At 37.1% G+C, this 13,857-nt stretch overlaps 2 protein-coding genes and 1 pseudogene across 3 annotated transcripts; 1 reads left to right on the forward strand and 2 right to left on the reverse strand.

The window, feature by feature from the left end:
* Positions 1-962: 962 nt before the first annotated feature.
* On the forward strand, positions 963-4,837 carry LOC147294152 (pfkB-like carbohydrate kinase family protein). Its single transcript, XM_086230853.1, has 12 exons — positions 963-1,082; positions 1,180-1,466; positions 1,826-1,902; positions 2,067-2,176; positions 2,273-2,387; positions 2,576-2,638; positions 2,748-2,911; positions 3,386-3,447; positions 3,602-3,668; positions 4,133-4,192; positions 4,294-4,422; positions 4,500-4,837. Exons 2-12 carry the CDS (start codon positions 1,208-1,210, stop codon positions 4,525-4,527), a joined length of 1,134 nt encoding a protein of 377 aa, XP_086086979.1. The 5' UTR covers positions 963-1,082; positions 1,180-1,207; the 3' UTR covers positions 4,528-4,837.
* Positions 4,838-5,230: 393 nt separating this feature from the next.
* Positions 5,231-7,860, reverse strand: LOC147294153 (nuclear transcription factor Y subunit C-3 pseudogene; annotated as a pseudogene). Its single transcript, XR_015120200.1, has 3 exons — positions 7,705-7,860; positions 7,508-7,560; positions 5,231-6,321 (listed from the first exon to the last, which is right to left on the reverse strand). The product of XR_015120200.1 is annotated as a nuclear transcription factor Y subunit C-3 pseudogene (transcript).
* Positions 7,861-9,493: 1,633 nt separating this feature from the next.
* On the reverse strand, positions 9,494-12,574 carry AILP1 (aluminum induced protein with YGL and LRDR motifs). Its single transcript, XM_086233272.1, has 5 exons — positions 12,203-12,574; positions 10,461-10,701; positions 10,253-10,373; positions 9,997-10,106; positions 9,494-9,787 (listed from the first exon to the last, which is right to left on the reverse strand). The coding sequence occupies exons 1-5, from the start codon at positions 12,403-12,405 to the stop codon at positions 9,752-9,754; spliced, it is 711 nt and encodes a 236-aa protein (XP_086089398.1). The 5' UTR covers positions 12,406-12,574; the 3' UTR covers positions 9,494-9,751.
* Positions 12,575-13,857: the final 1,283 nt, after the last annotated feature.

A 13,857-nucleotide genomic window follows, 5' to 3' on the forward strand; every position in this document is an offset into this window, starting at 1 on the left:
TTCATATATACCTACCAATACTATGAAAACACAAGAGGTGAAGTGAGAGATGAAAACCACATAACTAAATGAAATAAGCATATGTATGGGGGGAAAACCATATGGAACTACAAACACATTATTAACAACAAAACCAACAGTTGACAGTCATATGCCAAATGCATAGCTCTACTTTCACAACCTCATGTAAATATGAATGTATCAATTTGCTCCTTGAAAACCCACTAAACCCCTAAGCTAATCGAAAAGGACAATCCCTTTAGATAACTTTTCTCTCTTCTTTTTGTTTTTTGAAATTTAGGTACAAACATAAATCCAAATCCACCAAAAAGAGTAATAAAACCATGAAATCAAGTTCAATTCAATACCTTTTAGAGCACAAATGCCCAGGTAATTCTCTGGGTCAGCAAGAAACCCTGTTGCTCAGCACATCAAAACTTCCCCAGAATGTCCCCAAGTATCAAACTTTAACAAAGATTGTAAAAAAAAAAAAAAAAAAAAAAAAAAAAAAAAAAAAAAAAAAACAGAAAAAAAAGCTAGGGTTGTAGTTTTTTGGGTAGTGGTTGCCACTTATCTAGGAGTGCCGGGTTGAGCTTGAGTGAGGTTGTTGTGGTTCTAAGGAGGAGGGCACGGAGTCGGACTCATCAACAGCGAGTTGAGCTCTTTCAAGAAAGGGCTTGAACCCAAGCTGAAGCGTTAGGTACCCAAATGGCAATGATCCAACCACCACCAATCCCGACCTCACCGCATTCATTTTCGTCAAGTCCCTCATTCCCTTCTCTTCGTTCTTTCACGCCCTCCTTCCCAAGCTAGGCTGCTACTGTGTTAGTAACTTAGTGCTATGGATATAAAAGAAGGAAGGCAAGGCAAGCTAAAACGCTGTCGTTTATGGAACTTTTTGCTATGTCATTGTGGGACCCACCAAGTTCAGTGATTGCTTATTTAGTATTTACCATCAAACGGTGCACAGGAAAGTCACTGAATTTTGCCGAACCATTTTCTATATTTTCAGTCTAAAAAGAAAGAGAGCTTAGCTCCATTGAAAAGCTAGCATTTTGTTGATTTTGTCAGTGCTTGCACCGGTACGCATCTGCAATTCTTATTCATAGCTCACCGCTTTGCACAATTTGATCAATTTTTTTTTATCAGAGAGTTTTTGTTTTTGTTTTTGGGTTTCAGTTGAAGAAAGTGTGGTCCTTGGTCATTGATGTTAATAAAACATGGAATGAATTCTGGGTTTGGTGCAAAGAATTGTGTTTATATGTTGGCTTCGTCGGCTGTGTTGAGAAGGCAACAGTTCTTGATAAGGTCTCTTGGAGGTTACAGTGATCAAAATAACAACACCCATCAGAAAACGATGCAAGGAGTTAAATTGACGAGTGCACCCTCTTTGGAGGCTGATGCTGAGAACGTTTTGAGAGCAATCACTCCGACCCTTGATCTCAATAAACACAAGGGTCAGGCTGGTAAGCTTACAATATGCTACCGATGTCATTTCTTTAACTTTTATCTAATATGCATATAAATGTAAATAAATAATATACATGTGTGTGTGTGTGGGTTGACATAAATCGGTGTATGTATACATATTTGTCAATGATGATTGTGGTTGTTGATTTTGGTAATATAGTCAGCAACTGAATGTTAAGGAATGCTTCAGATTTTTTTGTTGATTTTGGGACTGTTATGCTTGGTTTCTTTTTCCAATTTGAATTGTTTGTCTTTTTTGCTTATCAGCTTTCTAGGTCTATTCTGTCTTTGCTATTTGTTTGGATTAAAGAAAGGGGCAAATGTAGCTTATAGTTTATCTCTCTGTGCTTGTCAGGAAAGATAGCTGTTATTGGTGGGTGTCGTGAGTATACTGGTGCTCCATACTTTGCTGCTATCTCAGCATTAAAAATCGTTAGTTCCGTGGCCTGCTTTTTTCTTTTATAATTTGTTGGCCGGATGTAATCAAGAATGCAGCTTATTGTAGACTGAAATGGAAAGAAAAGAAGTACTTTTCTGTTTTTGTTATACATGGCTTGCTAGTTTGATGGAACTAAAATATATTCATTCCCTTTCAGGGTGCAGACTTGTCCCATGTTTTCTGCACAAGAGATGCTGCTTCAGTAATAAAAAGCTACAGTCCTGAGTTGATTGTACACCCAGTTTTAGAAGAGTCATACAGTGTTAGGTGATTTATTTTCAAAACAATTTATCATGCTTATAACGCTCAGAATATACTTTTATCATTTAGTGAGCTGCTAATTTTTATAAAGTGGTTTTTCAGGGATGAGGACAAAAGTTTCATCTCAGAGAAGGTTCTTTCTGAAGTTGATAGGTGGATGGAAAGATTTGATTGTCTTGTCATTGGTCCAGGCCTTGGAAGGGACCCGTTTCTTCTGGTTAGCTTTTGTTGATGCAGTTACTTGAGGAGCTGTCTTATGCTAATTTATAGCGTTTGATTATGACATTATGCTAAAGATCTTCATCTCTTTTATATTCTGTATGATGCACAAATATATGATATTGTGGTTATAATCCCTACCAAATCCCATCATAAATGTTACTAAGATCGAACGACATAATTCAGGATTGTGTGAGCAAAATCATGAAGCATGCAAGACAGTCCAATGTCCCAATTGTGATAGATGGGGTATGTAATCACAAGTGTCTATATCATCCTTGAGATACGTAATTGTTGATTCTATTTTCTTATGTCTAGTTTTCACTACAAGCTTCAGTTGATGTCATAATTTTTCCAGGATGGACTCTTTCTTGTTACAGACTGTCTTGATCTTGTAAGTGGATATCCCTTGGCTGTCCTGACCCCAAATGTAAATGAATATAAGCGGCTTGTACAAAAAGTTTTGAGTTGTGAAGTAAATGATGAAGATGCTTGTGAGCAATTACTATCTCTTGCCAAAAGGTAAATATCTCTTTCAAGCATTTTTGTATTGTGTTGGAGCGGTTGACAACTGCTCTATGTATTCCTATATTTCAGTATAAAAAGTTTAGAATTTATTTGGTTGAGAAGGCAATAATGATGCTTTAACAATACTTAACTTAGCCACTGAATATCAAACACATGTTGGCATGCACTTTCACATGGATGCACTAAATGCCTATGTGTATTAGTGGCTGTACATACAGAATAGGTTGGTTTGGCATTCATTTCAGGGTCATAAACCATCTGGTTAGTGATTATTCAAAATGGGAAGTAGAATAAATTTTGTTGAATAGCATGCTTAAGCATCCTTCTGAATGATTTCCTCATATATTTTGTAATTTTTGTCCCATACTACAAACTATATACAGTTTGGTTGTTTTATTTGTATGTTTCTATCTGATGATTATATAGTCTTATGGAACTTATTGAAGTGTGGAACCTTATCTCTGTCAGGATTGGTGGTGTAACTATACTTAGGAAAGGAAAATCTGACCTCATTAGTGATGGTGAGACAGGTATGTGACCATATATATGTATACCTTTAAGTTGTGTGTTGAGAAGGTACTTTGTGAAGCTTTCACTACTTTTGGTTTCGGAAGCATCCCTATTGTATTCCCAAATATGGAAACCTGGGATTTATTTAATTCTAATATTTCATTCTTTATGCAGTCAAATCGGTGAGCATCAATGGTTCTCCTCGACGATGTGGTGGGCAGGGTGACATACTTTCTGGAAGGCAAGTATTTGTTTCTGATTTCAAAACTTTTATTTTGAAAGAACATTTGACAAACATTGGATGGCTTCTTTGTGTATGTGGTGAATTTCTACCTTCAATTTATTTTTCCAGTCAATCTTCTTTTCCGGTCAAAGAATGCATAACCCCAACATGTGTGTGTGTGTGTGTGCGCATGTGCATGAGAGAGAGAGAGAGAGAGAGAGAGAGAGAGAGAGAGAGAGAGAGAGAGAGAGAGATTTTATATTAATTATCCATCAGTGCATTAGAACATAGCATTCAGCAAGTTCTCAAAATCTGAATTTTAGAGAAAGATGCATCAGTTAGTGTCAATCACCTCCTGACTTGGCGAACTTCAAATGTTGAAAAAGGTAACCAGGGTCCAGGAGACAAAGTGAAGTTTGCAATAGTCAAATGGATCTCTCTCTCTCTCACTCTCTAAGTCTAACGTTTTTTGGTTGTTCCAGCGTTGCTGTATTTCTATCTTGGGCTCGTCAAATTATCGCAGATGGGGATTTGAGTATCAGGTTTTACTGTCTAAGACTCCAAATATATCTGTTCATATTTTTGTTCTTATAGTTTTACCTTATGTTTGGCAATGAGTTGTACCCAATTTGTGTTGTTACAGTCCTAGGAATCCTGCAATGTTGGGATGCATTGCTGGGTCCACTTTAACGAGGAAGGCTGCATCCCTTGCTTTTGAGAATAAGAAAAGGTCAACCCTCACCACTGATATCATCGAGTTCTTGGGAAGAAGGTAGTGGCCTGTGAAAGAAAATGAACTTCACATGTGAATTTAGAGTTAAGTGTAATATTTTGCTTTCTCTTTTGCAGTTTGGAGGATATTTGTCCAGTTCGTTGATGCTGTTGATTTCAGACGATAGAGTTGGATCTACTCACCTTCAGAGACGATAATTGTACTTACTTTTGTTAGCCAAGATCGCATTTTCTTGTTTTTCCATCACCCTTCCTGACTTGTTCAACTTCTCTTGTATATAAAAGATTGTTTTGCTGTCTGCTTTTGAAAATCGGTAAGACATTGCCAAACAAAAGGGAGGATTACAATATAATAAGGATGATTGTTTCATGGGTCCATATGCTGCAAGAGCAATGATGTTTAAAGCCATAAACCTGTGTCATATTTTAATGAATTCTTCACTTCTTATTATGAACCCTGCCCCATTTGGCTCCTAATTTTAGTGACAACGGTAACATATGGAATCCTTGATGGAGAAAGCATGGCTTCCAATCTTGAATGATTGCATTATCTAGTGACAACGTAAAAATGTGTCACATTCTTCTTTTTTCCCCTTATAATTACATGCCACAGATTTGTTTGAAACAACTGAAGTCCAGTGACTGAACCAACCCAACTTGTCATTACATGCCACCAGATGGAAGACGTAGCTAAGTTCAAGCTGAAAGGATGACATTATAGAAAAACCGCCGGATCTATACATAGCAGAAGAGAAACATAAAATTACCTACAGTACCAGGAGCCACACCTTTTAATGAATTTTTTCATGTGGCAGTAACAAGCACTTTGTAAGTGAAATAACTGGATATAAAGCAAATAGTTTAACTTGTATTGTATCCAAGACAAGCACTTTTAATTGTAAGCTTCAATTACAAACATAAAATCAAATTTATCTACAGTACCATAAGCCAAACCTCTTGCAGAATCTTTTCATGTAGCAATAACAAGCACTTTATAACTGCAATAACTGGATATAAAGTGTTTAACTTGTATTGTATCTAAAACAAACACTTTAAATTGTAAGCCTTCAATTACAAACAATGATGATATAGTCAAATTGATCTGCCAGTTTTCACACCAGTAACCCTTTCAATCAAGAATCTTTGTGTGGCTGCTGTTGCTGTGGCCATGTTGCCTGAGCAACGTACGGGTGTGTCTGTTGGCCATAGAGAGCTTGATCCATCACAGGCTTTCCCACCATCATTCCTGGAGCACCAACCTGTGGAGCATGCTGAGCAGGCATGTAGTAGTAAGGAAGACCATCAGCAGGACCTCCAACTGGAAGATTCCCACCTCTTGGGATTGATGCAAGTACCTCATCTTTCAAATCCTCTCTTGGGACAATATCAACTAGAAAATCAAATATATCAGTCCTCGTAATTGCTGCTGCAATGTCATTCTTTTGCAGTGTTCTCCTCTTGTTTTCCTCTGTGTGATTCCAAGAGCGCAGTGTCAATTCCAGAATGAACATCTCACAGGCCCTGGCAAATATGACTGGAGCTTCAGCTGATATCATCCTTACATCCTCATCAGCCTTCATAATCTTCTTAATCCTGGCCAATGGCAAACTATGGTTCTTGAAATCATTAGCCTGCTCAATTTCTTGATACTGACCTGTCCAGAAACTTTGGAGTTGTTGCTGTAGTTGCTGTTGTTGTTGCTGGTGGATGTGCTGATAAGCTAGTTGGTGTTGTGCAAGCTGAGAAGATGCAGAAGGACCTGCTGGCTGAGTAGGAGATTGAATCAATCCAACTGGTCCAGTGGGAGAGAGGCCCATCATTTGGCTAGACTGATATGGATTCACACCATATGATGCTTGAGCTGCACTACCCATCACTCCCATTGTTGTGGGCTGCCCATGCCCTTGCTGATCCATACTGGTGTAGTTCTCTATGCTCCCTTTTGGTGCAGAGGACATAATAAACGATCAATATGAGCAGTACTGTTTAGAACTTTAGAAAGTTTGGAATTTTAAAAATCAAATTTCTGAAAGCCAAATAAAAAGTAGACTGCTGAAATTCAACTCTAGCATCTTGGTTCCCAGATTGCTGAATACAAATAAGACTTTAGACTGCTGAAAATCTGGAATAATATTTAAAACTCATAGATTGCCCCACTAATTGATATTATATGGTCTAACAAAAGTTTGGACAACAATCAATATATAAATTCTCTTCAAAGTTAGCAAAACTTCTCCTCCACCTGAAATCAAACAGTAGAGACCTTTGACCAAATTTTCCCCAACATTAGAGAGACCTTTAACCATACAAGTAATTTCAATACTTTTCCAATCGATTTTGTTCCAATTGGCAATCAATCTTATTGTAACTACCACTGTACAGTCTGTACATCCAAATAGCTGACCATCATAGGAACTTCCATTATACTAAACAATGCACAACCAAGACTAATATTTGAAATTGGGTATTCTGTTTCTGTCTTAATAAGAAAATGAAGGAAAGTTTTATTGGGAAACAAATAAGTATATAGCTCACACATTAGTGCACTGCTCAATAACTTAACTACAAAATTTGGACAATCACGAATTCCACTTGGCATGACCTTTCACTAACAAGACTAATCAGAGGCTATCAAAATCAAAATCGCATGCAATTGTTCATACCAGAAACCCCCACGTAGAACAACACCCCAGAAAAAAACAAAAATAAAACAGAACAAATGGTGGGCCTTGAATCAACTTGCACACAACTTTCTTCCAGAGCTCAAAAGACAGTGAGTCAACTCAAAACTCTGCTCACCAACGAGTCCTATCACATAGCAACACCAAGCCCAGAAAACATGCTCTTTTTCTGACATCCCAAACACACAAGACTTCTAAACATAGGCACATACCAAACCTATCTAAGTATAAACACAATCAATTCATCATCCACTCAATCACACTCTAGGGCTTCTGAAACCCTAACAAAAATGAAATTCAAGACCAGCTTTACAAAACCAACTGTAACAAATTATATCTAAAATTCCCACCAACACAATACATAAGAATATCAAAATTTAGCAGGAAAAAAAATAATCCTCAAAACAATATATAACTCATGCATAAAAGTTACAAAATTGGTACCTTTGTCTCTCTGCTGTGGTTCCAATTCTGGGTTTTAATCAACCACCAAAACCCTAAAACAAGACAAAACAGATTAATGGAAATTATAGAGTGTGTGAAGTGTGAACTGAAAGCTTAAGGTAAAAAAGGGAGAGCTACATGCTAGTAAGAAGAAAAAGTTTAAGAGAATATTTGGAAAATTGATGTAAAAGCCAAACCTAGAAAATGGTTTTTTGAGGTTTTTTTTTTGGGAATCAAATAAAACAGTAAAGGAGGAGTGGAGTGGGGGATCGAAGTGGAGAGTGGGGAAGATGAGAGTTAATGGTATGCAATGCATCCACTATAAAAAAGCGCCAGTTTTGGTTCGTCGTCCCAACTATAACTTTCCATTTGACTTTTTCCCTTCTGACTATTCTGCCCTCCCAATAAATTAATTGGCAAAAGAAATATCTTCTTCCTTCAATTAACTACCTATTTTATGATAGTGGCCAAAATAAAAAAAACACGTATTTTATATATATACAAAAATATTCTAAAATTAACTAGTTAGTAAGTTAATACAAAGTTAATCACCATGTTGGGCCCACTGCACAATGTAATCTCAAAATCTGAACTATTTATTTTTTAGGCCATGTTTCAAAGATCATTCCTGTAAAAAATCTCTAAAATCAGAAGTCATTTAACCATTTAATTATAATAATAACTATTTCTATGCTTTTATCGAAAATACTGATCGTCTATTTATTTGATCTCAATTAGATGACTACCTGATTTTCAATTTAATTAATTTTTTGCAATGATGATCTTTGAAGTATGGTCTAAATAATTAATGGTTCGGATTATGAAATTAGTGATGTGATGGGCCCAAAAGCATGGTTAGCTTCGTATTATCTTACTAACTGGTTAACTTTAGAACACTCCTATATATATGTGTGTGTGTATATTGTTGTGCTACAAATCTTGAACCTGAGGTGGCTAAAAAGTCTTTTCAATATTTTATAAATAAAACCAATTTTTATTTAAATTTTATGATGTCAAAATTTGTTTCATAATTTCATTCATGGAAAGCTCCAAAGTTTAGGTGGTTGCTCCTTCAAATTATCTCAGTATCAATCCATCTACTTCTACGATTAGAGAAATTATTCTGTGTATCTAATACACTGTCATATAGTATAACTAATCTAACGTGTTATAATATGAGTGAATGTTATTAATATTATACCCTACTAATATAAATATATCGTTTAATAATATCCTTACACATTAAATTGGTTACACTACGTGACGGTGTATCGGATACACCAAATAATTTTTTCTAGGGTTGGTCGTTCTACTTCAATCAATTATTGATATTGGTAATGTCATTTTTTTCCTTAACAAAATACATTTGCACATCAACAAAAAATAGATAAATAAAAGTTTCAGCGTAAGGTGAGAGCCTGAGAGGTTCTGTTTCTAGTCATGACTCATTTCTAGCCATTTGGTTCATTTGGCGCCTTGTTTGGGCTTGGCTTCTTTTTGCTTTTTTGTTTTTTTTTTTTCTGTTTCTCTTCTGGCCCTGCTGTTGTCTTAGTGGGCTTGAGCTTATTGGAACGAGAACATGTGCTCAAATGGGTCGTGGACTTTTTCAAGTTCATGATAGGGAATTTCTAAACAAGCCCCTTTCTGCTTTTCAAACCTCACGCTTATGTTTTTACTTGAAAAGATTGTATGGAACTTGTGGGGTTTGGAAAGCAAAAAAGGGGTCCTTTTAGAAATTCCCTTCATGATATCCTAGATGATTTTATATCCTTGAGTAACCACTTGACTGGGGTTAAGGCCCTTATAAAGGTTTATTCGGTCCACACACGTAGCTGGCTGATTTTGTCACTAGTTGTTCTGGAGCTTTGTTTGGACCAAACCTATGGAGATGCTTAAAAACCCAAGTAAAGAGTTTATGTATGGTTGTTATATATGATTGCATTATGAATAAATAAAAACCATTCAATGGGTTTGTGAATAGCTCAGTGAATTTCAAACCTTAATACAAACTTTATTATAACATAAAGCATGGCTATACATTGGTAGAAGCTAGAATTAGAATACATGCGAGCAACTACTACAGGAGAAAACAAAGCCGTCTCTGCCAAATATAGATCCACTCTTATCAGCAGTTTACCACTCCAGGTATTTACATGGCCCTTGATGTATATGCCTTACATTCAACACCACATAAAACCTCTCCCCGAAATGGATATGGATTTTGGTGTCCACCAGAAAAATCTTCTACTTTGTGGCTGCAACAACTGCTGGCCCTTCCACCTGAAATTTCACCCCACCAACAACAAGTTAGACAAAATATGTGGTTGAAATGAACATCAATCTAGTTGGTACAAATCAAATGTCGCCATCTAATTTGCTATCATTGCTTCTTTCAAAGTTAGTGTGATAAAATTGGTGTTATTTCAATTTCAGTCACTTCTCTCACCCATAGAAAACGAAAAGAAAAATTCATTCACTTAATGTTTTACCTTAAATGTTGCACCCCAGATCTCTTCATCAGTAGCAGGTACAGCAGTGATCTTATTTTTAGGATTCTCATAGCTTGTCAGTCCTCCAACAGTTGTGGAGTAGAAACATCCTGCAAATATCAGTGTAGAATCAATATTATGTTTCATGTATTCCCCAAGAATCATGTTGTAATTTGTCACTTTATTGGTAAAGCAAAAGGCTAGAAAGAATGAGGTGCCATTTGGCCCTCCATCTTTCCATCAATGAGTCCAATACCTTGAGGGAATGAAGCAAGTGACTTGCCACAAGCACCCTTAAGCAATTCTGCATCATCAGCAAAGGCCACATATCCATCAGCAGTAATTCCCCAAGACAGAGGAATCTTGCCAAATTGATCCTGTCACAATTACACCAACCCAATTGTTGTTAGAAGCCAATCAAAGCTATTAGCTTTACCAAAGCATTTGCTTTGTGGATGACTTACAGAAGCCACAAACAAGGTTGAGGTGGACTTGTCGAATACTATGAAACCAAAATTTCCACTGAGATGGCCAACAACATGGTTTGCTGGGTACGGGGCCCGATCACGAAGTGCCTTGTAAGCCTCAATGACCAAAAGCACTTCATTTGCAGACTTGGCAAGTCCATAGTGCTGCCTCAAACTTCCCAAATTGTCAAGTGCTCCCTCAAACAAGCAGAATATCTCATCCTTAACAGCAAATGACCTGCAATTTTCCCATTCAGAATTGTCAGATTTCATTTTAGTGTCCAATTAATCGTCAGATTATGAATGATCATCCTTAAAAGAACTTAATATAATATATATATACGTATCTATTCCATGAGCTCATCCCCAGTAGGGGCTAGAATCTTCCATGGGTACATTATTCTGAAATATTATTCCAAAGGGTCTTATAAGCAGTCCATTTTATTCCAGTTCTACCCACTAGCTGATATAAACTTACAGGGTCTTATAAACTTTTATGGGACGTTATTGTGCAAGAGGCGGTAAGTCGCATGATTGGATGAGAAATATAGGCACATAAAACCTATAGGACGCTCTCCTCTAACCTCTCCTTTGGATACAACTGTCACTAGACTCAATTATTTGTGAGTTGAGATGATAGAAGACTTCATAAATATACATTGATGTCAACAATAATTAGAATATAAATAAAGTAACAAAGGGGAGTCACCAACTTGTGTAGATTCGTTTCAATAGTCATGCCACAAATTGAGATTGTGACTCAATACATACCTATTTCAATATTCAATATCTATAATGTAAAATAAAAAACAGAGCATGTCCCTTGGAGAGTTGACGACACATCTTGCAAGCCATATCCATCGTTCATTGAATCAATCCTAGACTACGAAACAGTCCGGGTCCCACCCCACGCCCCACACCCCACACCCCACTTACATCATCCTCATCTCATCTCCCACTCAGCACCCCTTTCCATTCAGTTCAATACTTCAATTAATTAACAATTATCCTTCATAATATATTAATTCAGGTGTCCACCATGAACAAGAGACTCGGTCTCACTAACAATGACTAATCTAACAATAACTAATCTAAGAGAATTTAACTTTAGGAGGCTATAAAATTGATTGGAACACCCACCAAATAAAACTAAATTAATCTAAAATTTCAATTTTATTGAGAAAATTAAAATGTTTTCAATATCAAATAAAAACGTATTAGTCGGTTAAAAATTAAAGCTGGTAATATTATTCGAATATTAAAAAGAGTAACAAAAGAAAATTAAAATAAACGAGGGCAAAGATCTATTTATTCGGGATTCGGCCGCGTGGAGGGATCAAGTGGCGCGCGGTCCACACGAGATAACATAGTCAACAGAATCATCTCGATTTCAGATAACGTCGCGTGGCAGTCCTGCGAGACAACTCACACCTCACTTACTACGCGCCAAGGTTTTCTTGCTAATCCCCATGGAGATCAACAACATGATTGTGAAAATCACCATCATGGAGTCTCCAACCATTACCAATAATTTTTTTTTTGATAATTAACCATTACCAATCATTAAGCAAAAATCAAATAAAAATTAGCAAATGATACGTATAAATTCAGTATAACGCCAAGCACAAAGTTATGCTAATTACGAATCCTAGATTCCTTGACCAGGAAATGGATTTCTCTGCAACCAAACAATTCAAGTAAAACGACGCCGTAGAGGTTATTCGAAGATTTTGTCTTACCTCGGCTGTAATGCGGACTCGTTGCTGTGGCTGTAGGCCAGCTGAGCATGGTCCCCGACCTGCACGGACACCGCGGAGGCATTGGTCTGGACGAAGCGGTTGACCAGAGCGTTCGCTGTGATCTTCGGCGACGGCGTGCGGCTGCCGGCGGCTACCAGCTCGTCCGGCGGAGACACGATCGCGCTGCTGAACACTCCCAACATGGCTATAAAGGCTAATTTACTCAAACGAGAAACTAAAAAACTCGCGAAAATGAAAAATCTATTTCTCTCTGTTTTTTTCTTTTTGGTTACAAAGTTGAGAGAGCTCGGACACGGGATCGTTTTCGGAACGGAGGATGGGAATTCATTTATAGGAAGGAGGCGTGGGTATTATCGTCATTTCGTGGTTGTATGTGAGTTTCTTCTGTTCTAATTTTAACTATTTTATATATGTTTTTTTTTATTTACCCAATCAAGGACAAGAAGGCATGTGGTGTGTGGGACCCACCGGGGGGCGATGATTCCTGAGTACTGTGGGGCCCTCGGATGAGCCTTCATGATTACATGTCAAGCACTTGATGAAGCCTGTGTAAGAAGGGATTTTTATCCACTGCGGAAGCGCCTGCCTGTTACTCACATTGGGGGCTAATGATTTTGTGCCACGTCGTAGAATAATTAGATCAGGCGTCGGTGATACTTTTGAGTCGTTAGTGCTTGAATTTACCTTTCTCTAGTTTTCGTGATTTGTTGCAGAATTACTGGATAGTCTGGATGTGTTTGCTTTGGAAAGTAACCGCGGAGGAATCTTTTGGGGTTTTTTTCTTCTTATCCTTTTATCTTTTGGGCATAAATTCAATTTAGACATATAACTATATAAACTATTTCAATGGATCCATAAATTTTTAAAATAATTTAAATATACACCTGATCTATTATCTAAATTGAAAAAATGAATTTATGTCCATTGATTCATTGAGAGATCAGTTAAATGACAGCTTGGCTTTTGCTGACCGGGATTACTTGACGACGTGGCGTTATCTCAGCAAACATTTTCCGCCAAATGAGCGACACGGGCCCACAATTTAATAATAATAGAGAGAGTGAGAGTTTGTAGGCTCGTGTCAGGGGTTAGGTGGACCCGTGTCGCTAATTTCCCGCCAAATGAGCGACACAGGTCCACCTAACCCCTAACACGGGTCTACAAATTCATCATCTCTTTCTCACTCGTTGAACACAAGTGAGAGATTTATATTCGAATTTGAGGGAAAATGTGATGTTTTTTGGAGACTAAATGGTCAGGAGAGTGTTCGACAAGCGAGAAAAATGTGATGGGTGTGTGGGCCCGTGTCAAGTGGACGTGTGTTGCTCATTTGGCGGGAAATGTATGCTAAGTTGGTGCCACGTCGCCAATTAATCCTCATTAGCAAAAGCCAAGCTTACATTTAACTGATCTTTCAATAAATTGATGGACGAAATTTCATTTTTCAATTTATATAATAAATCAGGTGTATATTTGAAATATTTGAAAGTTCGTGGACCCCATTGAAATAGCATATATAGTTATGTGTCTAAATTGAATTTATGCCTATCTTTTTAAACATCATTTATTTTTGGTAAATCTGTTTCTTAACAACAACACTTTTGTTTAATTCAGTTAGGTGTTAAAATAAGGCT

Source organism: Dryas octopetala, chromosome 2, assembly GCF_963921425.1.
Source record: "Dryas octopetala chromosome 2, drDryOcto1.1, whole genome shotgun sequence".
In the NCBI taxonomy this organism is placed as follows: domain Eukaryota; kingdom Viridiplantae; phylum Streptophyta; class Magnoliopsida; order Rosales; family Rosaceae; genus Dryas; species Dryas octopetala.

Coding starts and splice junctions, on each gene's coding strand:
- LOC147294152 (XM_086230853.1), top strand. CDS start 1,208: ATGTTAATAAAACATGGAATGAATTCTGGGTTTGGTGCAAAGAATTGT. Junction 2,639..2,747: donor TCCCAATTGTGATAGATGGG/GTATGTAATCAC, acceptor TAATTTTTCCAG/GATGGACTCTTTCTTGTTAC. Junction 3,448..3,601: donor CATTAGTGATGGTGAGACAG/GTATGTGACCAT, acceptor TTCTTTATGCAG/TCAAATCGGTGAGCATCAAT.
- AILP1 (XM_086233272.1), bottom strand. CDS start 12,405: ATGTTGGGAGTGTTCAGCAGCGCGATCGTGTCTCCGCCGGACGAGCTG. Junction 10,702..12,202: donor GAGTCCGCATTACAGCCGAG/GTAAGACAAAAT, acceptor GGAAAATTGCAG/GTCATTTGCTGTTAAGGATG. Junction 10,374..10,460: donor CAACCTTGTTTGTGGCTTCT/GTAAGTCATCCA, acceptor TAATTGTGACAG/GATCAATTTGGCAAGATTCC.